The 27,784-nt window shown below is 38.7% G+C and overlaps 1 protein-coding gene across 5 annotated transcripts in view; it reads right to left on the minus strand.

Moving 5' to 3' along the window:
• Positions 1–27,784, minus strand: part of RIC3 (RIC3 acetylcholine receptor chaperone) — a 65,089-nt gene that overhangs the window by 7,789 nt on the left and 29,516 nt on the right. For 4 of the 5 annotated variants that reach the window (XM_045484398.1, XM_045484396.1, XM_045484400.1 and 1 more), the window contains exons 2-5: positions 26,628–26,854; positions 25,420–25,495; positions 23,317–23,410; positions 11,105–11,253 (exon numbers count right to left, since the gene is read on the minus strand). In XM_045484398.1, coding sequence (XP_045340354.1) covers positions 11,105–11,253; positions 23,317–23,410; positions 25,420–25,495; positions 26,628–26,854 — 546 coding nt within the window. The remainder of the gene's footprint in view (positions 1–11,104; positions 11,254–23,316; positions 23,411–25,419; positions 25,496–26,627; positions 26,855–27,784) is intronic. The other variant, XM_045484397.1, reaches the window with a different exon arrangement.

Genomic DNA, 27,784 nt, shown 5'->3' on the forward strand with positions numbered 1-27,784 from the left:
AAGTTATAGAATTCTTTACATACTAAAAGGTATCAACTTCTTTTCAGTCATACTTGTCACAAATATATTTCCTGTTTAGTGTTGGCTTTAAGTTTTGTGGTATTCTCTAATCTACAGAAAGTAAAAGTTCTATGTATTCAGAGTACACTATCCTTTCCCTTAAATTTTTTTCACTGCTTTTATTATTTTTTTAACATGAAATTTATTGTCAAATTGGTTTCCATACAACACCCAGTGCTCATCCCAACAGGTGCCCTCCTCAATACCCATCACCCACCCTCCCCTCCTTCCCACCCCCCATCAACCTTCAGTTTATTCTGTTTTTAAGAGTCTCTTATGGTTTGGCTTCCTCCCTCCCCTTTTTTTTTTTCCTTCCCCTCCCCCACTGGTCTTCTGGTAAGTTTCTCAGGATCCACATAAGAGTGAAAATATATGGAATCTTTCTCTGTATGACTTATTTCACTTAGCGTAACACTCTCCAGTTCTACCCACATTGCTACAAAAGGCCGTATTTCATTCTTTCTCATTGCCAAGTAGTATTTCATTGTGTATATAAACCACAATTTCTTTATCCATTCATCAGTTGATGGACATTTAGGCTCTTTCCATACTTTGGCTATTGTTCAAAGTGCTGCTATAAACATTGGGGTACAAGTGCCCCTATGCATCAGCACTCCTGTATCCCTTGGGTAAATTCCTAGCAGTGCTATTGCTGGGTCATAGGGTAGATCTATTTTTAATTTTTTGAGGAACCTGCACACTGTTTTCCAGAGCGGCTGCACCAGTTTGCATTCCCACCAACAGAGCAAGAGGGTTCCCATTTCTCCACATCCTCGCCAGCATCTATAGTCTCCTGATTTGTTCATTTTAGCCACTCTGATGGGCGTGAGGTGGTATCTGAGTGTGGTTTTGATTTGTATTTCCCTGATGAGGAGTGATGTTGAGCAGCTTTTCATGTGCCTGTTGGCCATCTGGATGTCTTCTTTAGAGAAGTGTCTATTCGTGTTTTCTGCCCATTTCTTCACTGGATTGTTTTTCGGGTGTGGAGTTTGGTGAGCTCTTTATAGATTTTGGATACTAGCCCTTTGTCCGATATGTCATTTGCAAATATCTTTTCCCATTCTGTTGGTTGCCTTTTAGTTTTGTTGATTGTTTCCTTTGCAGTGCAGAAACTTTTTATCTTCATGAGGTCCGAATAGTTCATTTTTGCTTTTAATTCCCTTGCCTTTGGAGATGTGTCAAGTAAGAAATTGCTGCGGCTGAGGTCAGAGAGGTTTTTTCCTGCTTTCTCCTCTAGGGTTTTGATGGTTTCCGGTCTCACATTCCGAGTTTTTAACCATTTTGAGTTTATTTTTGCAAATGGTGTGAGAAAGTAGCTAGTTTCATTCTTCTGCATGTTGCTGTCCAGTTCTCCCAGCACCATTTGTTGAAGAGACTTTTTTTCCATTGGATATTCTTTTCCTGCTTTGTCAAAGATTAGTTAGCCATACTTTTGTGGGTCCAATTCTGGGTTCTCTATTCTATTCCATTGGTCTATGTGTCTGTTTTTGTGCCAATACCATGCTGTCTTGATGATGACAGCTTTGCAGTAGAGGCTAAAGTCTGGGATTGTGATGCCTCCTGCTTTGGTCTTCTTCAATATTACTTTGGCTATTCGGCGTCTTCTGTGGTTCCATACAAATTTTAGGATTGCCTGTTCTAGCTTCGAGAAGAATGCTGGTGCAATTTTGATTGGGATTGCACTGAATGTGTAGATTCCTTTGGGTAGTATTGACATTTTAACAATATTTATTCTTCCAATCCATGAGCATGGAATGTTTTTCCATTTCTTTGTATCTTCTTCAGTTTCCTTCATAAGCTTTCTATAGTTTTCAGAATACTGATCTTTTACAGCTTTGGTTAGGTTTATCCCTAGGTACTTTATGATTCTTGGTGCAATTGTGAATGGGATCAGTTTGTCTTTCTGTTGCTTCATTATTAGTGTATAAGAATGCAACTGATTTCTGTACATTGATTTTGTATTCTGTGACTTTGCTGAATTCATGTATCAGTTCTAGCAGACTTTTGGTGGAATCTATCAGGTTTTCCATGTAGATCATGTCATCTGCAAAAAGTGAAAACTTGACTTCATCTTTGCCAATTTTGATGCCTTTAATTTCCTTTTGTTGTCTGATTGCTGATGCTAGAACTTCCAACACTATGTTAAATAACAGCGGCGAGAGTGGACATCCCTGTCGTGTTCCTGATCTCAGGGGGAAAGCTCTGTTTTTCCCCACTGAGGATGATACTAGCTGTGGGCTTTTCATAAATGGCTTTTATGATGTTTAAGTATGTTCCTTCTATCCTGACTTTCTTGAGGGTTTTTATTAAGAAAGGATGCTGAATTTTGTCAAATGCTTTTTCTGCATTGATTGACAGGATCATATGGTTCTTTTCTTTTATTAATGTGATGTATCACATTGATTGATTTGCGAATGTTGAACCAGCCCTGCAGCCCAGGAATGAATCCCACTTCATCATGGTGAATAATTCTTTTTATATGCTGTTGATTCAATTTGCTAGTATCTTATTGAGAATTTCTGCATCCATATTCATCAGGGATATTGGCCTGTAGTTCTCTTTTTTTACTGGGTCTCTGTCTGGTTTGGGAATCAAAGTAATGCTGGCTTCATAGAATGAGTCTGGAAGTTTCCCTTCCCTTTCTATTTTTTGGAACAGCTTGAGAAGGATAGGTATTATCTCTGCTTTAAATGTCTGGTAGAACTCCCCAGGGAAGCCATCTGGTCCTGGACTCTTATTTGTTGGGAGATTTTTGATGACTGATTCAATTTCTTTGCTGGTTATGGGTCTGTTCAAGTTTTCTATTTCTTCCTGTTTGAGTTTTCAAAGTGTGTAGGTGCTTAGGAATTTGTCCATTTCTTCCAGGTTGTCCAGTTTGTTGGCATATAATTTTTCATAGTATTCCCTGATAATTGCTTGTATTTCTGAGGGACTGGTTGTAATGATTGTTTTCATTCATGATTTTATTTGGGTCATCTCCCTTTTCTTTTTGAGAAGCCTGGCTAGAGGTTTATCAATTTTGTTTATTTTTTCAAAAAACCAACTTTTGGTTTCATTCATCTGCTCTACAGTTTTTTTTATATTCTATATTGTTTATTTCTGCTCTGATCTTTATTTTTTCTCTTCTTCTGCTAGGTTTGGGGTCTCTTTGCTGTTCTGCTTCTATTTCCTTTAGGTGTGCTGTTAGATTTTGTATTTGGGATTTTTCTTGTTTCTTGAGATAGGCCTGGACTGCAATGTATTTTTCCCCCAGGACTGCCTTTGCTGCATCCCAAAGCATTTGGATTGTTGTATTTTCATTTTCGTTTCCATATATTTTTTAATTTCTTCTCTAATTGCCTGGTTGACCCACTCATTCTTTAGTAGGGTGTTCTTTAACCTCCATGCTTCTGGAGGTTTCCCAGACTTTTTCCTGTGGTTGATTTGAAGCTTCATAGCATTGTGGTCTGAAAGTATGCATGGTATGATCTCAATTCTTGTATACTTACGAAGGGCTGTTTTGTGACCCAGTATGTGATCTATCTTGGAGAATGTTCCATGTGCACTCGAGAAGAAAGTGTATTCTGTTGCTTTGGGATGCAGAGTTCTAAATATATCTGTCAAGTCCATCTGATCCAATGTATCATTCAGGGCCCTTGTTTCTTTATTGATCCTGTGTCTAGATGATCTATCCATTGCTGTAAGTGGGGTATTAAAGTCCCCTGCAATTACCACATTTTTATCAATAAGGTTGCTTACGTTTGTGATTGTTTTATATATTGGGGGCTCCCATATTCGGCACATAGACATTTATAATTGTTAGCTCTTCCTGATGGATAGACTCTGTAATTATTATATAATGCCCTTCTTCGTCTCTTGTTGCAGCCTTTAATTTAAAATCTAGTTTGTCTGATATAAGTATGGCAACTCCAGCTTTCTTTTGACTTCCAGTAGCAGGACAGTTCTCCATCCTCTCACTGCTTTTAAAAAATGTAATTGTAGATTCACATGTAGTTATAAGAAATATAGAAACCCCGTGTACCCTTTACCCAGCTTCTCCCAATGATGGTATCTTGCAAAACTATCCTACAATAGGACAATCAGTATATTAATATTGATGAAATTAATATACAGAGCATTTCTATCACCACAAGGATTCCTTATATTTCCCTTTCCCTTTTATTGCCACACCTAGTCCCTCCTGCCCCATTTCCTCCTCAACCTCAGGCAACTACTACCAATCTGTTCTCCATTTCTATAATTTTGCCATTTCAAGAATGTCCTATAATCACACAGTATGGAACCTTTTGGAATTAGCCTTTTTCACTCAGTATAATTATCTGGAAATTCATCCAGGTTGTTGCATATATCAATAATTTACTTTTATTGCTGAGTAGTATACCAAAGTATCAATGTACCATAGTTTGTAACCATTCACCTGCTGAAGGATGTCTGGGTTGTTTGCAGTTTGGGGCTACTACTAATAAAGCTGCTATGCATATTAATGTACAAGTTTTATGTGAACATAAGTCTTCACTTCTGAGGTTAATGCCCAGGAGTGCAACTTTCAGGTTGCACAGTGGATCTAGTTTCTCCACATCCTTGTCAGCATTTGGTGTTGTTACTGTTTTTTTACTTTAGTCATTCTGCTAGATGTGTAGTGGTATTTATTGTGATTTTAATTTGTATTTTCTTAGTGGCTAATGATGTTTAACATCTTTTCATGTGCTCATCTGCCATCTGTGTATCTCCTCTCTGGTGCAAGTCAGTTCATATCTTTTGCCCATTTCCTAACTGGATTGTTTATCTTTCCCTGTTTTGAGAGTTCTTTATATACTCTAGATATAAGTCCTTCGTTGGACATGTGATCTGCAAATATTTTCTTTCACTGTGTAGCTTGTCTTTTCATCATCTTAACGGGGTCTTTTGCAGAGCAAAAGTTCTGGATTTTGATGACGTCCACTTATCAATTTTTCCTTTTATGAATTGTGTTTATGATGTCAAGCCTAAAAACTCTTTAGAAAATCCTTGGGACCTAGGATTAGGCAAGTTTTTTCAAAAAAGGTTTATAGTTTTACCATTTGCATTTATGTTGATGACCCGTTTTTAATTAATTTTTGTGTAACATGTAGACCTTGGTTTGATGATTATTTTTTGCTACGGATATCCAGTTGCTAGAGCACCATTTGTTAACTCCACTGAAATGGTTTTGTAACTTTGTCAAAAATCAGCTGTACATATTTATGTGGTTCTGGGTTCTCAGTTCTTTGATCTAGGTGTCTGGTCCTATACCAGTATCACACAGTTTTGATTACTGTAGCTATATAATAAGTGTTGGAATCAGGTAAACTAATTCCTCCAATTTTTCCAAAATTGTTTAGCTATTCTATTTTCTCTGTTCCTCCGTATACATTTTAGAAGAATCTTGTCCAGGGGAGCCTGGGTGGCTCAGTTGGTTAACCTCCAGCTCTTGATTTCGGCTCAGATCATGATCTCACAGTTCATGAGTTCTGTGCTGACAATGCAGAGCCTGCTTGGGATTCTCTCTCTCCCCATCTCTCTGGCCTCTCACTCATGCGCACTCTCTCAAAACTTTCAAAAATATATAAATAAATAAAATTGATATCAACATCTTCTTTGCTATTATGTAGAAATACAAAGATTTTTGTATTTTTATCTTGTAATCTAACACATGCTGAATGCACCCCGGCAGTTTTAAAAATGGATTCTTTGGGGTTTTCTACAAAGGCAATCACGTAATCTTCAAAGAGGAGCAGTTTTGTTTCTTCCTTTTTAATCTGTATGCCTTTTATTTCCCTTACCTGCCTTACTACACTACCTTTTTGGATTATGCTGAATAAGAGTAGTCACCCTTGCCTGTTCCCAATCTCAGGGGGAAAGCATTTATCTTTGATCATTAAACATAATGCTAGCTGTAGGTTTTTGTAGATTCTCTTTATCCAGTTGATGAAATTCCCCTCTTCCTAGTTTTCTGAAAGTTTTTATTATGAATTGGTCTTGTAATACTTTTATGCTCAAGAAATCCTTTCCTGCTAAAAAGCCAGTACATATTCACAACCATTTTTTCTATTTTTTAAAGGTTCTTCTCTATCCCTAACTTAGTATATCCAGAATCACTTCACTGTTAAATGTGTAGGCTCTTCAGCTCTAGCAATGATGGAGACAAGGGGACCCGTTTCTTTAAACACCTAGAAAACCAGATGAAAAATATGATGCACTGATTTCCAAGCATTACTAAGTAGTGTAGCATGATCCCCGAGAAAAGGGAAACCGAGCCCAGTGGTCTCACTGAGCTGGGAAGATAGACTACAATTTAGGGAGACCAGGGCAGCTAGAATTTACAGGGAAGAATACTAGAAAGAAAGAAGCTTTGCAGAGAAAGATTCCCAGGGATCTTCAGAGACAACTCTTCATGCTTTTAATGGAGTTCTGATCTATGCATCTATGTGAAGGAACTACCCAAGGCCAGGAAAAAACTACTGAAAGGCCTCAAGGTTCTTAGAGCTCATACATAGCTGGGAATAGTTCATGTTCCTACTAGCCAGAGTAGAAAGACATTGTGGAGCATCAGACAGAATCTTGAGGTTATTGCCTTACTAGTGGGGCTAAATTAGCCAGAGTAAAAGTTGCTCTGGACACATTCTCACAAATCTTAAAAACAAGCCTGAAGGAATCTGGTAACTTAACTGTGTTAAAAGTATTTTAATGGATTTCTGGTAACTTAACTGTGTGTTAAAAGTAAGTCCAACAGCTATGTAAAGTACTAAAAATACAGAATCCAACAGTGTAAAATTGGCAATATCTATCATCCAGTCAAAATTTAGCAGGCATGCAAAAAGGGCAATGAAATAAGGGGCCATAGCAGGGAGAAAAATTATTCACTAGAAACAGACCCAGAAGATAAGATCAGCAGCCAAGACTGTTAAAAAGCTATTACAAATATGCCTCATATTTTTAAGAAGGTAGAAGACTATATGAATATGTAAGAAATGGAATATGACATCTATAAAAAAGATCCAAATGGAACTTCTAGAAATAATAATATCTGAATTAAAAATACACTAAATGAGATGGAGAGCAGATCATATACTACTGAAAAGATTAACAAACTTAAAGGCACAGTAAGAATAATTATTCAAAATTAAGCACAACGTGAAAAAAAAAAAGAATGGACCATACATTGATATTGACTTGTAAGGACAATATCAAAGGTCTAACAAATGTACAACTAAAGAACCAGAAGTAGGAGGGAAGGGGGGGGAGGGAGGGGGGGGGGAGAGAGAGAGAGAGAGAGAGAGAGAGAGAGAGAGAGAGAGAGAGGGAGGGAGGTCATTAATAATAGCCAAAGTGGTTGGGGCAGGGGAATCAATCAAGGATCTAGGTTTTCACCTTAAGAAACTAGAAAAAAAATAGTGAATTAAACCAAAAGAAAGGAAATAGTAAAGAACAGAAATCAATGAAACAGGAAACATAAAAGTAGTAAAACAACAACAAATGAAACCAAAACATAGTTTTTTGAAAAGATAAACCTGTCACCAGTCTGACCAGAAAAAATTTAAATTAGAGAAAGAACAAATTACCAGTATCAGGACAGAACAGAGAACATCGCTACAGATCTTACATACATTAAATCAATAATAAGGTAATATAAACAACTTTATACTAATAATAGATATGACAATTTGGATGAAATACGTAAATTCCTTGAAAGAAATAAACTATCAAAGCTCAGTCAAGAAGAAATACCCTGAACAGCACTGTATCTATTAAAGAAATTAAATTCATAGTTATATAAATCTTACCAAGATAACTCTAGGCCCCAATGGTGTCATCAGAAAATTCCATACTTAAGAAAAAAATAGCAATTATGCAAAGTCTTCTAGAAAATAAAAGAAGGAACACATTGCAATGCATTTTATGAGGTCAGCATTACCATGAAATCAAAACCAAAAAGATTACAAGAATGAAAAACTATAGACCAATTTTCCTAAACACAGAAATAGAGTCCTTAGCAAGTTGAATCTAGCCATATAGAACATCATGACAAAGTAGCGTTTATCCCAGGAATGTAAAGTTGTTTAAACATTCAAAAATCAATGTAATTCACTGGATTAACAGATGAAAACAAAAATAATATGATCTCAGTTGACAAAAAGTGTTCACAAAAATTCCGTTATCTATTCATGATTAAAAACTCTTGGCAAAGTAACACTAGAAGGACACTTCCTCAGTCTGAAAAAGAGCATCCGTGAAAAACCAACAAACAGCTCACATCACACTAATGGAGAATGTGCGAGTGCTTCCCCCTAATATCAGGAAAGCAAGGATGTTTGCTCTCACCACTTCTATTCAGTATTGTGCTAGAGTTTCTAACCAATGCAATAAGGCAAGAAAAATAAGAGACATACAGATTGGAAACTCAGAAGTAAAGCTGTCTTTATTCACAATTTGATTCTCTATGTAGAAAATTCTACAAAATCTAATCCTAAGAAATCTAAAGAGAAAAAAAAAGCTACTAGAACTAAGTGTGTTTAAAACGGTTATAGGAAACAAGGTCAGAATACAAAAATAAATTGTATTTCTAGGTAGTAGCAGTAAGCCATTAGAAATTTTACACTATCACCGAAAATAGGAACTACTTAAGCACAAGTTTACAAAACATGTGCAAGACCTATACACTGAAAACTATAAATGCTGCTGCGAAATTAAAGATCAAATAAATGGTATAATATAAAATGTTCATGAATTTGAAGATTCAGTATTGCCAGGATGTTAATTCTTCCAAATTGACCTAAAGATTCAATGTGATGCCAATCAAAATCCCATTGGGCTTTTTCATAGAAATTGACATACTGATCCTAAATTTATGTGAAAATGAAGGGCTAGAATAACCAAATAATTCTGTAATAAAAGGAAAAAAAGTTGAATTTACACTACTGGATTTCAAGACTTAATATAAAGACACAGTGATAAAGACATTGTGATACTGGTTTAAGTATAGACATGATTTCACACATGTGACATTTAAGAAAACAAATGACCAGGGGCGCCTGGGTGGCGCAGTCGGCTAAGCGTCCGACTTCGGCCAGGTCACGATCTCGCGGTCCGTGAGTTTGAGCCCCGCGTCGGGCTCTGGGCTGATGGCTCAGAGCCTGGAGCCTGTTTCCCATTCTGTGTCTCCCTCTCTCTCTGCCCCTCCCCCGTTCATGCTCTGTCTCTCTCTGTCCCAAAAATAAATAAACGTTGAAAAAAAAAATTTAAAAAAAAAAAAAAAAAAGAAAACAAATGACCAAATAAAAAAGAGAAACAAAAAAAACAGACTCTTAAATTAGGGAGAACAAACTGGTGGTTGCCAGAAAGGTGGGCAGGCAATGGATGAAATAGGTGAAGGGAATTAAGAGTACACTTATCATGGTGAGCACTGAATAACATACAGAATTGTTCAATTGTTATATTTTACACCTGAAACTAATCACACTGTGTATTAATTATACTTGAATAAAAGAATTCTTAAAAAGCGAATCCAGAATAGACCCACACATACACAGTCAACTGAATATCAACATGCCAAAGTAATTAAATGTAACAAAATAAGTAGGAATAATTGGACATAAACTTGGAAAAAAATTAACCTCAGTTCTAATGCCTCACACAAGATAGAAGAACTAGCTCGAAATGGATCATAGGCCTAAACAGAAGCTAAAACTACTTTTCTAGAAGAAAAACATAGAAGGCAAACCTTCAGTTAGGCAAAGATCATAAAAGAAAAATGATAAGCTGAACATCAAAATAAAACTTCTGCTCTTTGAAAGATGCCACTAAGAAAATAAACAGCAAAACCACAGTTTAGGAGAAAATATCTGTAAAATACATAACTGATAATAAACATATCCAGAATATGTAAAGAACTCTTGCAACTCAATAAAAACAATCAACCCAATGAAAAAACTGGCCAACAATGTGAACAGACACTTCACTAATGATATAGAGATGGCAAATAAACACATTAAAAAATGTTCATCATCATCATCACTGGGGAGATGCAAATTAAAATCACAAGTGGGATACCACCATTCATTCACTAGAATGGCTAAAATTAAAAAGACTGACAATACCAAGTGTTACCAAGGATGTGGAGTAACTACAATACTCATACGTTGCTGGCCAAAGGCAAAATGGCGAAGCTATTTTGGAAAGCAGGTTGACAGTTTCTAAAAATGTTCAATACACACTTAACTTTTTAAATAAAAACCTAGAAACCTAATTCCTGGGTATATACTTAAAAGGAATAAAAACATATGTCCACAGACTTGTATGCAAAAGTTGATAGCAGCTTGATTCATAGCAGCTCAAAGCTGGAAACAACCCATATGTTCCTACACTAGTGCCTGGAGAAACAAACCACAGTATATCCATGTAACAGAATACTACTCAGCAATTTAAAAAAGTGCTGATACACTCAACATGTGAATCTCGAAAGCATTATGCTAAATCAAAGAAGCCAGAAACAAAAGCACATGTGCAATATGATCCATTTATATAGAAAAGGTAGAACTGTAGGAACAGAAAGTGGTTAAGTTGTTGCCAGGGCAGAGTACGGGATTAGTTGCCAAGGGGGAGGGAACTTACTGAGAAGATGTTAACGTTATCACGATTGTGGTATAATCATACCACTTGACACATTTGTCAAAACTCATCCAACCACACACTTAAAACTGGTGAATTTTATTGTATTTACATTCTATGTTTTTTTAGGTTTTTATTTATTATTTATTTTCAGAGAGACAAAGAGTACAAGCTGGGTAGGGGCAGGGAGAGAGAGAGGGAGAGAGAGAATCCTAAGCAGGCTTCACACTGTCTGCACAGAGCCCGATGCTGGGGCTCAAACCCACTTAACTATGAGATCATGACCTGAGCCGAAATCAAGAGTTGGACACTCAACTCACTGAGCCACCCAGGCACCCCTACGTTTTATTTTTTAAAAATTTGTAAGAGCTCTTTTCTGGGCTGACAGCTAACTAAGAAATGATAAGACATTGTTTACCTTCCCAGTCTTCCATGTAAGGGGCTTCCTCAGCTTCTTTCTCTGGAGTGGGTCTGTCAGTGAATTTTCCTTCTTTCATGACCCTGGTGATTTCTCGGAGCTGATGCAGCAAACGTTTTTCTTGGTCAGAAGTCACAGTCTGTGCTCTGCTTAGAAATATCAGACAACCCAGCCATTTAATGGTAAATACTGCTGGGCAATGAATACAGACAATACTATGATCTGTCTGGATCCTAGAATAGGAAGTCCAACAGCAACAGATAAGTATCCTAGGAATTGATTATGGAATTGCATAGCTGATGACTAGGTATGTTAGTTCAGTGTTCTGATTTTACAAATGCAGACACTAAGGCCCAGAAAAGATCAAGTGTTTGCTCAAGGTCTCACAATGAATTATGGTCAATACTGGGACCAGACCCAGATGTTTCAGCTTTCAGTTTCAGTTCAATCTCTAAGAAATTTCACCATTACTCTTATTACCCATTTACTACAAGCCACTTTTCTTTGAAGCAAGGTCATTAAAAGAAAATATGCTGGCCCATTAGCCTTAACTAGGGAAAAATATGCTACTAGGCCAACCCTGGAATCACCAGGCTGCATCTATTTGTGCAGAAATAAAGATATGCCCTAACATTTCAGAGTTAGGTCATTCTGAATCAAATCACCTAGACCAGAGAAACTGAAGCCCACAGAGGGGGAATTCCACATTTATTCTTATGTCTAGTTAATGTCAGCACTTGAACTATGACTGAAGTCCCCTGACTTCTGATAGCATTCTATACAATTTTTTTAAAAGTTTATTGACAGAGAGAGAGAGAGACAGAGAGAGAGAGAGAGAGAGAGAGAGAGAGAGAGAGAGAGGGAATCCCAAGCAGGCTCCATGCTGTCAGCAGAGAGCTTGATGCGGGGCTCAAACTCATCAACTGTGAGATCATGAGCTGAGCTGAAACCAAGAGTTGGACATCAACCAGCTGAGCAAACCAGGCACCCCTCTATGCAATTCTTAAAGCATAGTGCTCGAGTTCCAGTTTAGAAAACCTGGATTTGAGTCCCAATTTAACTGGACAGTTCTAGGTACATATCTATAAAAATAAGATGAGGCTCAAGGATAAAGGCAGGACTATTTTCTTTGAGACAGAAGCACTGCATCACACTCATAGGCAGACAAGGTTCTACTTGGTAGATGGAGAACTGGTTTGGGACCGGTATTAAGCAGGATTTAACGGAAGCTACTTATTCTCTTCTTAAAAATCCAGAACATTCAGAGGCCATATAACACTCCTGAAGGAAAAATGACATTCAATACTGGCCTCATGGAGGTGCCATCAATTTTTCTAATCAGCTAGTCTGAAGCCTGTGTTTTGATCCTTAGTGTAACAAACTTAAACCTTAATGACTAACAGGAAAAAAGTGTTTCTCCCTCCAGTGTTACGATGGATCCTGAGAAACTTAACAGAAACCCATGGGGGAGGGGAAGGAAAAAAAAAAAAAAAAAGAGGTTAGAGTGGAAGAGAGCCAAAGCACAAGAGACTCTTAAAAACAGAACAAACTGATGGGGCGCCTGGGTGGCGCAGTCGGTTAAGCGTCCGACTTCAGCCAGGTCACGATCTCGCGGTCTGTGAGTTCGAGCCCCGCGTCAGGCTCTGGGCTGATGGCTCAGAGCCTGGAGCCTGTTTCCGATTCTGTGTCTCCCTCTCTCTCTGCCCCTCCCCCGTTCATGCTCTGTCTCTCTCTGTCCCAAAAATAAATAAACGTTGAAAAAAAAAAAAAAAAAACAGAACAAACTGAGGGTTGATGGGGGGGTGGGAGGGAGGGGAGGGTGGGGGATGGGTATTGAAGAGGGCACCTTTTGGGATGAGCACTGGGTGTTGTATGGAAACCAATTTGACAATAAACTTCATATATTGAAAAAATAAAAATTAAAAAATTAAAAAATTTAAAAAAAAGATGGTAACTGACGGTGCAACATTTTCACAGACCTCAGTGGGAGGAAAACAAAACCACCATGAGCTCTACTTTTTCCACACTAAATGGCCTCAAAGCCATGAACTGAAGAAGCCTGTCTGTTACATATTCAGCTAAAATCTTACATTTATTGGGCCTCTTACAGCTCTATTCCTCCTATCAGTACAGGAGTCCTGACTTGTCACAACTGCTCATCAGCTCTACATAACTCCTAATTCTTACTATTAAAACAAGATGCCCCCCTCTGGGGGGGGGGCATCTGGGGCAGCTAGGGCACCCCTAGCTAAGAGAGCTTATGTGCTAGTATTAAAAATATATAAAGAACTTATAAAACTCAACACCCCAAAAACAAATAACACAGTTAAAAAATGGGCAGAAGACATGAAAAAACATTTTTCCAAAGACAACGTACAGATGGCCAACAGACACATGAAAAGATGCTCAACGTCACTCATTGTAAGAAAAATACAAATCAAAACTACGATGAAATACCACCTCACACCTGTCAGAATGGCTAAAATTAGCTACACAGGAAACAAAAGATGTTGGTGAGGATGCACAGAAAGGAGAACCCTCTTGCACTGTTGGTGGGAATGCAAACTGGTGCAGCCTCTCTGGAGGACAGTATGGAGAGTCCTCAAAAGGTTAAAAATAGAACTACCCTATGATCCAGCAACTGTACTACTAGGTATTTACCCAAAGGATACAAAAATACTGATACATGCACCCTGATGTTTATAGCAGCGCTATCAACAATAACCAAATTATGGAAAGAGCTCAAATGTCCATCAACTGATGAATAAAGAAGATGTGGTATATGTATATAATGGAATATGATTCAGCCATAAAAAAGAATAAAATCTTGCCATTTACAACAACATGGATGCAGTCAGAGAGTATTATGATAAGCAAAGTAAGTCAGAGGGACAAATACCATACGATTTCACTCAAATGTGGAATTTAAGACACAGAGGAACATGGTGAGGCAAGGAGAGGCAAACCATAAAACAGATTCTTTTTTTTTTTAATTTTTTTTTTAACGTTTATTCATTTTTTTGAGACAGAGAGAGACAGAGCATGAATGGGGGAAGGTCAGAGAGAGAGGGAGACACAGAATCTGAAACAGGCTCCAGGCTCTGAGCTGTCAGCACAGAGCCCGACGCGGGGCTTGAACTCACGGACCGCGAGATCATGACCTGAGCCGAAGTCGGACACCCAACCGACTGAGCCACCCAGGCGCCCCTAAAACAGATTCTTAAGTATAGAGAACTGAGAGTTGCTGGAGAGAAGATGGATGGGAGGATGGGTTGAATGGGTGATGTGTACTAAGGAGGGCACTTGTAATGAGCACTGGGTTTTCTATGTTAAGTGATGAATCACTAAATCTTAGACCTGAAACTAATACTACACTGTATGTTAACTAACTGGAATTTAAATAAAAACTTGGAAGAAAAAAAAAGCCTATGTGTTTATCACAAAGCTCTTACTCTTGGGCTGCACATGTTACTTCTCTGGACTGTCCCCAGGGCATTCTGGTTTTTACTTAATGAAACAATCTGGACTGTTTCCTAACTCCTAGAAAACCAGAACCCCTAATTTTCAAAGGAATTGCTAGGCTAGAAGCAGAAACAGGCAGGTGAAGCATTCTCAGAATCTAAGTTAAAGCATCCTCTTTTACCTCTGAACAAATATATTCCTATTGTCCATATCACGTATTAGGCAATTAATCATGGCCCACCTTACATCTTCTGAATTTATGTAATGAATGTTTCCATAGATTCCTCATTGTCTCAATTTGGTTTGATAGTCATGGAAGGCACTGGTAAGTTCAGGATGGTGTAGGCACAGTGCCATGAACATTGCAAGTGCTCAATAAATGTGTTAGTTTAATTGGTCCCCATTTCCTTACCATGCATTTTCTCCCATCTTCTAGAAATCTGGCTTCCACTCCATCATTTTACCACAACTTGTGAAAATCATCAATGATACTTTACTCAAGTCCAAGAATCTTTTCTTCACATCTCATTCTTCTCGACTTCTCTGTACTGTGAACTATCCTTTCCTTGAAATGTTCTCTTCCCTTGGCCATTGAGACATTCGTAATTCCTCCCACTTCTTTTAACCATCCCTTGGATCTCTGATCCTGGCTCATTTTCCCCCATCCACCTCCTAAACACATGGTTTTCCTGAGGGATCGATCCTTGGGCTCTCACCTCATTCTTATAGTCATGCCTTCAGGAAGCTAACCCAGTATCACAAATTAAACCACCACCTCTACATAGATGATGCCCAAACTCTACCTCTAATCTTGACTTTTCACATGAAAACCAGTATCATCTAGGCATTTCCACTTAGAGGTCTTGCCGTTAATGAAGTTAACCTTAAATTCACTCTTCCAGGTCCTAGTTGGCCCAGGATAAGGAAAAGCTGCATGAGCAGCCAGGTGTGGAGAAGTTGGGGATGGCAGATTCTAAGATGCTAGAAAAATGGAAGTTCAAGTTGGAACTTTTAAGTTTTATAAAATCAAAGGAGCCATCAAGTTCTGAATCCAAAAGTAAAGCATGGAGAGAATGAAACAGTTTCTTATAACTAGAACAGAATTCAGACCAGCAAAAGACTGCAGGCTACTGCCACACAGTATGATGCGCCTTACGAATCTGATCTCATCTTTCCCCATGGCCCTTACTCTTACCTCCAACCAAATGACTTCCAAACTTGTGTCCTTGTTCCTGACTTCAATACCCAAGTTTCCTATTGTTGTTGTAGATCATACATAACATGTTCTGATGGCACCTCAACCAAATTCAAAGCTGACCTCATGATCTCAATCCCAAAGTCTCATCTTCTTTCTCCTCTTCTGTGTTTTTATCTTGGTTGATATCATAACCTTCCTTATAGTTTGGGCTATAAGTCCTCCCAACTCATCTTTAGTTCTTTCTTCTCCTTCACTGCTCTTACCTAGTTTTCCTTTGGGGGAACAAATTCCTTTTCTGCTCATAGTGCAAAGGTTACAGTGAGGCTATGCATCCCCTCACCCCTCCCCTTCAAAGGTGGCCACATGGCCCATAGCCAATCATCACACTCCATCCCTTGGTTGCAGTGACTGATTCAGTGATATATACAGGATCCAAGTTAGGGTAACTGTACTTTCTCCTAAGACTCGGTCTGGAATGCAGCAAAGCCAGATCTGAAAACTTTTCACATTAATTCATTCTAGCATCAGTCCTTGAAGAGACTGTCCATTTGTTCCTTCCTCTAAATCCCCAGAGCTGCTCTGGTTCCCACTCTAAAACCTGGATCTTCAGCTATTCTTTTGATATTGTGACCTACCCCATACTTTTCCAATAAACTCTGTCACCTTCTCCAAGTTTTTGCTACCCAGAGTTGTCTGTTTGCTATAAAGGAAACCCTGAAAACAGCGTGTGATTTTTTTTTTTAAAGTTTTTATTCACTCATTTATTTATGTAACCTCTATACCCAACATGGGGCTCGAATTCACAACCCTGAGATCAAGAGTCACATGTTCTTCTGACTGAGCCAGTCAGGTGCCCCCAGCCTAGGACTTTTTCCCCCCTCCATCAAGTCCCCTTAATTTGGCCCCTCATTTCCACCCTCACCGGCCTGTTTATTACCTTTTGCTAGAACTTTTTCAGTAACCTTCTAACATGTAGTCACTCTACATATCACTAGAAGAATTACTTTTCTAAAGCACAGAAGATCATGACATTTCTCTTCAAAAGCCTTCAGAGGCATTCCACTATAAAGACAGAATTCCAAATTTCTCAGCCTACCATTCAGGGCCTTCCAGTCTGGGCCTAGTTTACTTTTCTAATTTCTTCTCCCCTTACTTACCTCCCTACCCATTTACCGCAGCCCTGATGTTCTCCACTCTAGTTACCTAGGACACTACATGCTATTCCAAAACCATGTCTTGACTCTTTCACCTTGTTTGCTGCTTATGCCACCCTCTCACTCTGAAACATTCCCACCCCCCGAACCCCGCCTGTGGAAATCCTTTCATCCTATAAAGGCTTATACAAATTATTTCTTTTCCATAGAGCTTCTGTGGTAGACAGAATGATGTTCCCTTCTCCACTCCCCAAATAAGTCCACATCCTAACCCTGGAACCTAAAACGATACTACTTTATATATCAGGAGACTTATGGTTGCAGATAGAATTCAGGTTGCAAATCAGCTGGCCTTAAAATAGATTATCCTGGGTTTCCTGAGAAGGCACAATGTAATTATAAGGGGTCCTTAAAGATGGAGGACAGAGGCAGAAGAGGTCAGAGTAATATGATGTAAGAAGGTCTCAATCCACTATTGCTGGCCTTGAAGATGAAAAAAAAGGTCCACTGAGCCAAGGAATGTGGTCTCTAAACGCTGAAAAAGACAAGGAAACGGATTTTCCCCCAGAGCCTCCAGAAGGAAATGCAGTCCTGCCACCTTGATTTTAGCCCAGTTTAAGACTTCTAACATAGAGAACTGTGAAATAATAATTGTGTGTGGTTTTAAGGCATTGTTTGTGGTCATTTGTCACAGTGGCCATAGAAAACTAATATACATCCCTGGAGTATAGTTGCCTGAGATATAGTTCCTTATAGAGAAAATAATACCTGCCATTGACAACCACACAGGGCTGCACAGAACAAATCAAGCTAGGTGCCAAAGAAGATATTCTTATTATTGTTGAAATGGCCTGCTTTATTTAAAGTGCTTTCTTTATATCTACCTCATTCATTCTTTCAACATGTACTGACATTGTCAGTGCACCAGCACTAAGAATAAAAATTTGAACAATAAAAATTTCCTGTCTTCAAGAAGGTTATAGGGCATTAGGGAGGACAGAAACGTTAATGGAAGATCAGAAAGTAACAGGATGCTTAATATATTCAGCAAACCTAGGTGGCATGGGAGCACACCAGAGGGATGTCTGAGTTTGAGGTTCAGGGATGCTGAGAGAAAATGATGTCTAAGTTGAGACCTATAAGAGAGAGTTAAAAATGAGGATATATGGGATAGGGGTCAGGGAGACATTCAATAAAGGAGAAAAGTATATGCAAAGTCCTAGAAACAAAAGCAGATGAGTATTTTAGAGGAAAAGCAAGTAGTCGTTGTGGCTGGAACACAGAGGGAGTGATGGAGAAAGCAACAAAGGTAGGCAGAGTCATGTCACCCACACCATGTAAGCCAGGTTAAAGATTCTGTACTTTAACAAGAGCAATAGGAACCCGTTAAAGGGTTAAGAGAAAAAAAGATAATCCATTTGTTTGGAAGAGAAAGCGAATCAAAGAGAGGCAAAATTAGAGAAGAGGAAACTACATGAGATACCACACAGGACAGTCCTGATCTATGTCAAAAGTCAAGGCTCAGGGCGAGATCCCTGATGAGCAAAGATGCAAAAACTTCAACAAAATATTAGCAAACCAAATCCAACCATACTTTACAAGTATCATTCACTATGATCAAGTGGGATTTATTCCAGGGATGCAGGATGGTTCAATATCCACAAATCAATCAACATATACATCACATTAACAAAACAAAGGATTAAAACCACATGATCATCTCAATAGATGCAGAAAAAACATTTGACAAAATTCAACATCTATTCACAATAAACTCTCAGCAAAGTGGGCTTGGAGGGAACATACCTCAACATAATAAAGGCTATATAGGATGAACCTACACCTAACATCATACTCAATGGTGAAAAAGTGGAAGCTTTTCCTTTAAGATCAGGAACAAGACAAGGATGTTCACTCTTGCCCCTTATTTTCAACATAGTACTGGAAGTCCTAGCCTCAACAATCAGACAAAAATAAATAGAAGGCATCCAAACTGGTAAGGAAAAAGTAAAACTGTCATTATTTGCAAAAGACATACCATATACAGAAAACCCTGAAGACGCCACCAAAAAACTATTACACCTAATAAATGAATTCAGTAAAGCTGCAAGACACAAAATATACAGAAATCTGTTTTATAGAAACCTGCATTTCTATATACTAATAATGAAGTAGCAGAAAGAAAAATAAAATGTACGAATGCACCAAAAAGAATAAAAGAGAAATAAATTTTAAAAAATATATTTATTTATTTATTTTGAGAGAGAGACAGAGACAGAGAATGAGAGCAGGGGAGGGGGCAGAGAGAGAGGCAGAAAGAATCCCACGAATCCCAACACAGGGCTCGAACCCACGAACTGTGAGATTGTGACCTGAGCCGAAACCAAGAGCCAGATGCTTAACCAACTGAGCTACCCAGGAATAAATTTATTCCACCAAGGAATACATTTAAGGAAGGAAGTGTGTGTGAACAAGACTAACACCATCTTGTACAAATCCACTATGATGACCACTCTGTGACCTGAAGCCTTCTTCAGTACAGCACTACCCTCACACACATTCTTTTTGTTTGGACACACCCTTAAGTAGACCCTTGGGGTATAAAATCCTTGAATCTTCTCTGGAGATAGGACTGTGATTCTGAAACATTTCTTCCCAGTTCTCCCAGAAATACTGCCCAATCTCCAGGGCTATAAAAGCAGGTCTTATGGGAAGTGGGTTGTGGAGATCTACTCATTTTGCAGCCACTCACAACACACTTCTGCTCATAGGTCCTTTTAATAAACCATTTATTGGCATCTGGATTCCTCATCCTTCCTCTTCGATCTTATGTCACCTCAGGCCTTTGGGGATCATTTTGCATATATCTCCCTTTCATAAATAAGGTGAAAGACCTATACTCTACAGCCTATAAGACACCAATGAAAGAAACTGAAGACAAAACAAACAAATGGAAAGCTATACCACAGTCACCAACTGGAAGAATATTGTTAAAATGTCTATACTACCCAAAGCAACCTACAGATTCAATGCAATCTCTATCAAAACACCAACGGTGCGGCGCCTGGGTGGCTCAGTCGGTTGAGCGTCTGACTTCAGCTCAGGTCATGATCTCATGGTTTGGTCCTTGAGTTCAAGCCTGGAGCCTATGTCCGGCTCTGTGCTGGCAGCCCAGAGCCTGGAGCCTGCTTCAGATTCTGTGTTTCCCTCTCTCTCTGCCCATCCCCCACTCATGCCCTGTCTCTCAAAAATACATAAATGTTAAAAAAAATTTTTTTTAAAGAACAAAACACCAATGGCATTTTCACAAAACTAGAATATAAAAATCTGAATAGAACCACAAAACACCCCAAACAGCCAAAGCAATCTTGAAAAGGAAGAACAAAGCTCAAGGTAGCACAATCCCAGATTTCAAGATAAACTACAAAGTTGTAGTTATCCACTATGGTACAGTATGTACTGGCACAAAAATAGACATATAGATAAATGGAAGAGGATAGAAATCCCAGAAAAAAACCCCACACCTATGTGGTCAATTACTCTATGATGACAAATGAGGCAAGAATATACAACGGAGAAAATATAGTCTTCAATCAATGGTGTTGGGAAAACTGGACAGCTACATGCAAAAGAATAAAGCTGGACCACTTTCTTACATCATACACAAAAAATAAACTCAAAATGGATTAAAGATCTAAATGTGAGACCTGAAACCATAAACTCCTAGAACATAGGCAGTAATCACTTTGACATCAGCCTTGGTGACTTTCTTCTAGATAGATCTCAGGCAAGGAAAACAACAGCAAAAATAAACTATCAGGACTACCCTAAAATAAAAAGCTTTTGCACAGCAAAGGAAATCATCAACAAAATGAAAAAGCAACCTACTGAATGGGAGAAGATATCTACAAATGCTATTTCCGATGAGTTAATATCTAAAATATATAAAGAACTTTTACAACTCAACACCAAACCACCTCCCCACCACCAACAAATAATCCATTTAAAATAGGCAGAGGACCTGAACAGATATCTTCCCAAGGAAGATATACAGATGGCCAACAGACATATGAAAAGATGCTCAACATTACTAATCATCAGGGAAATACAAATCAAAACCACAATAAGGTATCACCTTACACCCGTCAGAATGGCTAGAATCAAAAAGATAAGAAATAACAAGCGTCGGGGCACCTGGGTGGCTCAGTTGGTTGAGCATCCGACTTGGGCTCAGGTCATGATCTCACAGCTCGTGAGTTCGAGCCTTGCGTCGGGCTCTGTGCTGACAGCTCAGAGCCTGGAGCCTGCTTTGGATTCTGTGTCTCCCTCTCTCTCTGCCCCTAACCCACTTGTATTCTGTCTCTGTCTCTCTCAAAAATAAACAAACATTAAAAAAATTTTTTTTAAAAAAAGAAGTAACAAGTGTTGGCAAGGATGTAGAGAAAAAGAAACCCTACTGCACTGTTGGTGGGAATGTACACCGATGCAGCCACTGTGGAAGACAGTACAGAGGTTCCTCAAAAAATTAAAAATAGATACACTATATGATCCAGTAATTCCACTACTCGGCACTTACCCAAAGAAAACGGCACCATTAATTCAGAAAGTATGTACCCCTATGTTTACTGCAGCATTATTTACGACAGCCAAGACATGGAAGCAACCCAAGTGTCCATCAATGGGATGAATAAAGAAGATGTGGTGTGTATATATGTACACACACACACACACACACACACACACACACAGAGGAATGTTACTACTAAGCCATAAAAAAGAATGAGATCTTGCCATTCACAATATGGATGGACCTAGAAGGTTATTATGCTAAGTGAAATCAGTCAGAGAAAGACAAACACCATGATATCCCTTACATGTGGAATCTTGAAAAAAAAACAAAAAAACAAAAAAAAAAAAACCCAACACAGAAACAGACTCAAATACACAGAACTGGTGGTTGCTGGTGGGGGAGTAGGTGAAATAGGTAAAGGTATTAAGAGGTATAAACTTTGTTATAAAATAAGTCATGTAGATGAAAAGTATACCACAGAGAATTTAGTCAATATTGTAATGATTTATGGTGACAGGTGGTAACTATACTTATTATGGTGGGCATTGTGTTTATACTGAAACTAACAGAACACTAATGCCAACCTCAAAAAAGAAAAAAAAAGGTAAAGGCATTCATTCATTTTCATTCATTCACTCATTTTTCCCTTTCAGCTAATACTTTTTTAGGGCCTACTGTTGGCCTGTGCTAGGCTCTGGGAATAATACAGATAATCCCTGCCTTAGCAGAGCTTAGAATATTTTGCACAGAGACAGAATTATTAACTAGGAATAAATAATAAGACATGGTGATTGGTAAGACACAGAAGTGAAGGAAAAGGGAAATCAGGAACAATATCTGATTTCTGCTGGGCAATTAAATAGATGGTGGAGCCATTTGCTCCTATTAAAGGTGAAGTAGGGTCAGCTGGGGATAGATGAGGATTTTCATTTTGCACATTCATTCATTCATTCAAGAAACATTTATCAATTGAAGATGGGCAGTTAATCGAGGAGATGTGTTCAGTAGGACCCTAAATACAGAGGTCAGGAAGTGAAGGATCTTAGCAAAGAATGCCATGATTTACTCTTCTACCATGATAATACATGTATACAAATGCTTATATAAAAAGTATTATTTTTCAACAGTAAGAATTTCCTTAGTATCTTTTATGTGAACACAGTGAACAAAACAGACTAAGTCTGTCCTCAATAAGTTCATATCCCAGCAATGCATGCCATAAATCCACAGTCCCACATGCATCCTCAACATGCCTGCTACAGCTGTTTTCTGCCCAAGGCTGCACCCTCACTTCTCCTTCAGGCCATGCCATGCTTCCAGGAGGTGAATGATTACAACTGGATATACTGCTTCAAGAAGGAAATTTTGCTGATCATAGGGACAGAAATAAGGACACTTCAATTCTGACTCCTGGATTCTTTCCTTAAGCTCTGTCCTTGGGATGGATACTGTGCTAAGTATGATACGTAATCTCTTTTCTCTTTTCTGTCTCAAGCAGATTAAAAAAGGGCATAACTTTAAGTAAAACCAGATTATTAGACAGCTATGAAATCATCTTCAATAGAACCTGGCTACTTGGCCCTGCAGCACTGCTCCTAAACTTGCCCCTCACAATAATGTGCACACACTGAACACAGACTCTTGAAAGCTGAGACTCTGGTAAGCAGATGGAATGAAAATGGAAATGCTTAGTGAGAAATCATATGTAAATGACAAATAAGTTAACAATTATATAAAATGAAAGTAAATCGTCCAGAAATCAAAAGCAAAATTTTGAATTGATTCTCTAAATGGGAAATAGCCTGAGTCCTCTTATGTGAAAACCTACCTCTCACCATTAGGTCCCACTCTGTTGATTAATTTTTCCATGGCTTCCTCAGTCTCCTTCAGTTTTTCTTGCAGTTGAACAAGCTCAAAGTTGGCTGAAAAACAAGCATCACTCTTAAGAACCAATCATACACAACTTCCAAAGCTCTTTTCTGAAACTGGCTGGCTGGGACGCCCCACCCTACTGGGATTCCACCCGGTTGTGAAATTCAGAATAGAGGCTCCGAGTCCCTCCAGCTGGTCCCATCAGGACACAAAGGGTCTCACAAAGAGGTCAGACCTCAAGGATTCGTGTTTAGGGAGTAATGAACAAATCACTCTCTTACACACAGAAACACAGCAGACCCAGCTAAAGAAAATACCTGGGAGTGAAAAAATACCCCTACATGGTCACCCAAGAAGAAATGAAGAAGATAAACATAGTCCTTCTAATCCAAGTGATGCTGGGGGTTAAAGTACCAAACCTGCAAGGTACTTCAGAAAAGGAGTTAAGACCCTGAAAAGAGCAATATTTCACCTGCACCTGAAGTTTGAAAACCTATCTAGAAGATAATGGTTTAAATATTATGCTTCTTCAGTAGGGGAAGTCTTGAGCTAGGGCTGAAACCTCCCTGCCCAAGGTTTCCAAACGACTCCTTTGGGGTGAAATGGTGTAACCGTGGCTCCCAATATTCTCAATAAAGTTCAACAGAGATCACATCTATCTACCAAAATTAACATTAAGACCCTAAAAGTAAATCAGAAAAAAATAAGTCAATGAGTACACGAAATGAACTTTAAGGCAGCAGGAAAATAAAATGCTGTTTATTATGCAGAAAATCCAGTTTTTCTGTTTCATACCTGAGTACCCTTCTACTGAGATATATTTAGGAGGTCACTGTAAAATATAGTATCTCAAAGGCCTTTTAATACTTCTAAAACAAATTCTTATACATGCAGTTAACATCTGAAAAGCGTCTAGAGAACTGTGCCATGTAAATGTTCATTTTTATTTTCTGCATGATTCAAAATTGAAAAATAAAAAGTAGATATAACTGCTACATTATAAAACAGCTGCTCTTAGGAATTCATTTTATTTACTTCTGTTTTAACGGAATTATGTGACTGGATACAGAATTTGCTGCTCTTTTCAAAATTATTTTTCTGATGCATTTACCATCACTGTTGGTTAGATGTTATCACAAAAGCTTTCTTAAAGGATTCCTTGAATATTTAAGATTTCTAAAAAGGATGCAGACTGTGACTGGGGTATCTACTTCCACAGAGAATCTAGAGTAAATCTAAAAAGAAGTTACATCGGAGGGCAGAGGCTTCAGTGGCTCAGCCTCCTTTCATTTTGCTTCTTTCTTTTAAAAACTCCTGATGAGGCTTCATTATCCACAGGATAAAGCAGTTTGGCCTCCAAACCTGCAACAATATGGCATAACCTACCTACTCTTCAGGCCTTCTTTCCTATAGCCGTCTTACATCAGGTTGGGTCTTCCTCAAGTCATCTCATCTATCAAACAGGACCCAGCTCGAGATCATTCCCCGCAAGGCTTTTGCCAAATCCATTCCAGATAAACTTTTCACAAGTTATTTTTCCTAACCTCCATCCCAGACTCTGAATTATTAGAAGGGAGAGCCATGCCATATACACTTCATTTCCCCAGAAAGCACAGAATATTCTACTTGGTCAGTAAATATATGATGACCGTGTCTCATGAGTCAGAAGGGTTAAACTCTGTCCCTAGATCTCACAACTGATTTTGGCAATGGCTTGATCTCTCTTCCTTAGTTTTCCTCTCTGTGAAATAAAGATATCTGCTACCAATATTCTAAAGTCTGGAAATGAGAAGTAACCCATTCCAAATGTGCATTATTAATTTGCTAATATAAAAAAGTAAACTGACAGTTTTGTACTTTTCATAACTCTTTCTCTTAAAAGCCCAACATCAATATGGAAACTTGAGAATTTTCAGAGCTTAGGTAAAAATGGCATCAGATTAATTTGGGGCAATTTCTGTGAAATGCTTTAAAGAAATATCCACAGACTGTTCCTCTGGCTAAATTATGGTAGTCTGACTCAATAAAACTTGTCCACCTACTGAAAAGGAGTACTTACTAATTTTCCTGTGGGTGTTTCCAGCTGTGGCAGTAGAGCATTTCCGATCCTCTGCAGGAGATTTCCCCTTTGAAAGCTGAGAATTGAAGGAGGTACAGCACATCAACAGCAGCTTAGAAACTCAAAGTCATGGAACTCCTCATATTAAATGAAAAAAGAAAAGGTTGGGAGACAAAAACTAAGTCGGAAATCAAACGGCAATATTAGAGAAACATCTCAAAAAAAGAAAAAAAAAAAACAGTAGAGAGAAAGAGCCAATAGAAGGTTCCCAAGTGAAAAACCATCAATGAAGAAAGGAAGGAAGGAAGGAAGGAAGGAAGGAAGGAAGGAAGGAAGGAAGGAAGGAAGGAAGGAAGGAAGGAAGGAAATAAATCAATCTCTTTCCAGGTCATCTGCCTTGCCCACACTCATCTAAAAGGGGATGTGTAGCCCTCGGGGATGTTCTTACAGAGGCAACTCGGGCCCCCTGCAGAGTTCCTGGGCAAGAAGGAACTCACCTCTTACTCTGGTTAGAGGGGCACAGTGAATATTTAAGATTTCCCAAAAGGATGCAGAACGTGACTTCTGCTCCACTTCACGGTCTCTAGGCCCATAACCTGCTGAGGCCTGCCTGGAGGTGGAACTTAATTGGGAATCTGTTTTTAAAGGACCCAAACCATGTCTCCCTAGAGCTAGGAAACAGCAGGCTTAGTTTCAGGATGTGGCAGTTTTGTTTCAGAATTACTGCAGAGGATGTTAAAAACAGCACCTCATACTCCTAGAAGGGGAAAGAAGGACAAAGTGGTGTTGGTATGGTCATTATTTGGCCTCACAGTGGCTGCTTGGAAATCATTGTGCTAATCCTAATGACGAAGGTCTTCTTAGAATATCTTTATGCCTTTTCAGCTTGCAAAGATACCCAATAAAAAAAATTAGGGTGGGAGAGGGCTTTGAACTTTATTGCTCACTGTATTAGCAACTAGAAGACCCAAGTTCAATTCCTGATTCTGCATTTCTAGTTGTGAATTCTAGGGCATACTGTTTAAACTCTGAGAGAAGATTTTCTCTTCTAGAGTAACAGTTATCCTAAGTACCTCATAAAGAGGAAGCAAGGCTTAAAGATGATTTTAATAAAGGTTATGAACTGTAAAAAGTTCTAATACCAACAATGATTTTTATTATGATATTGGATTTTACTGATATAATATGATCGAGATGATTCCACTTACCTTAAATAGAATATATAGTATATATAAAAAAATCCCAAAACCATAGATTGGAATAATCTGTCCCATCAGGCCTCTTCCACTACCTCCTCCTCCAGTGCCTCCACCTGATCCTTTGGCCTTTGCAAATGCCTCTGCGAGGTGAGACCTCTGGAAACGAGCCCCAAGGGTCTGGCCATCTGAGGGTGGCTGGTGATGATGCATCATAGGTGGAAATCGACCCAACTTTCCTGAGAAAATAATCAGTATTTATGTCTTCTACTATTTTAAATATTGCTATTATGAAAATACTTCATGCACTAAGGCATAACAGAAGCCAACTCAAGTTTAAGAAAAACAGAAACTTGATTATAAGGATACAGAGGTATCACACAGAAAATAAACATAATGTGGCAATCTCTAGCCGCTCACCCAAACCCATTTTCCCTTCCTTTCTAGGCCCATAGCTTGGTAACATTTTTCAGCTTCCCATACAGTTAAAGGAAGCCATGTGACAGACGTCCAACCAGAGGAATGTGAGTGATATGTGCTGGTTCAAGGCCTGGCCTATAAAACTTTCCATGTATTAAGCTCCACATTCATTTCCCTTCTGCAGGCTTCATGCTGATACCTAGGGAGACCTCTGAAGTCATGTGATGAAAATGACAAAGCTTCCTTCCATCAATCTAGGTTCATGAATAACTGTGTGACACAGAGCCCTCCAGGGCTACCACCCCACCAACTTAGAACCATGTGGACTTGTTTACGTGAGTAAGAAATCAACTTCAATCGTGTTACGACCATTATACACTTTGGAGTCTGTCACAGCAGTTAGCCACCACCAACTACTACAGAAAAGGAAATGTGATCTGGTCTCAGAAGAGAGAAGAACCCAAACTGGAAAGCCGGAAAGCCATCAGGATCTGGGACAGCTACTCTCACATTCCACTTCAATCTCCCTTTTTATGGGGCCATGAGGCTTTTTTTTTTCCCCTGTGTTTCTCTGTGCGGATCTTCTTCATTCTCCCTTCTGTGGAGACCATTTCTTTAGCTTCTTTGTGAACACAGAGGAAGATAGTCACCCCCAAGCCCCTCAATTTGCAGATCCTTCAAGAGGCCAGCACAGACTCGTCACAGTCCCAAATTCCCTGGAGAAAGATTTTGAACACTCAGCTTGGGTA

The sequence above is a fragment of the Leopardus geoffroyi genome, chromosome D1, assembly GCF_018350155.1.
Source record: "Leopardus geoffroyi isolate Oge1 chromosome D1, O.geoffroyi_Oge1_pat1.0, whole genome shotgun sequence".
NCBI classification, from domain to species: Eukaryota; Metazoa; Chordata; class Mammalia; order Carnivora; family Felidae; genus Leopardus; species Leopardus geoffroyi.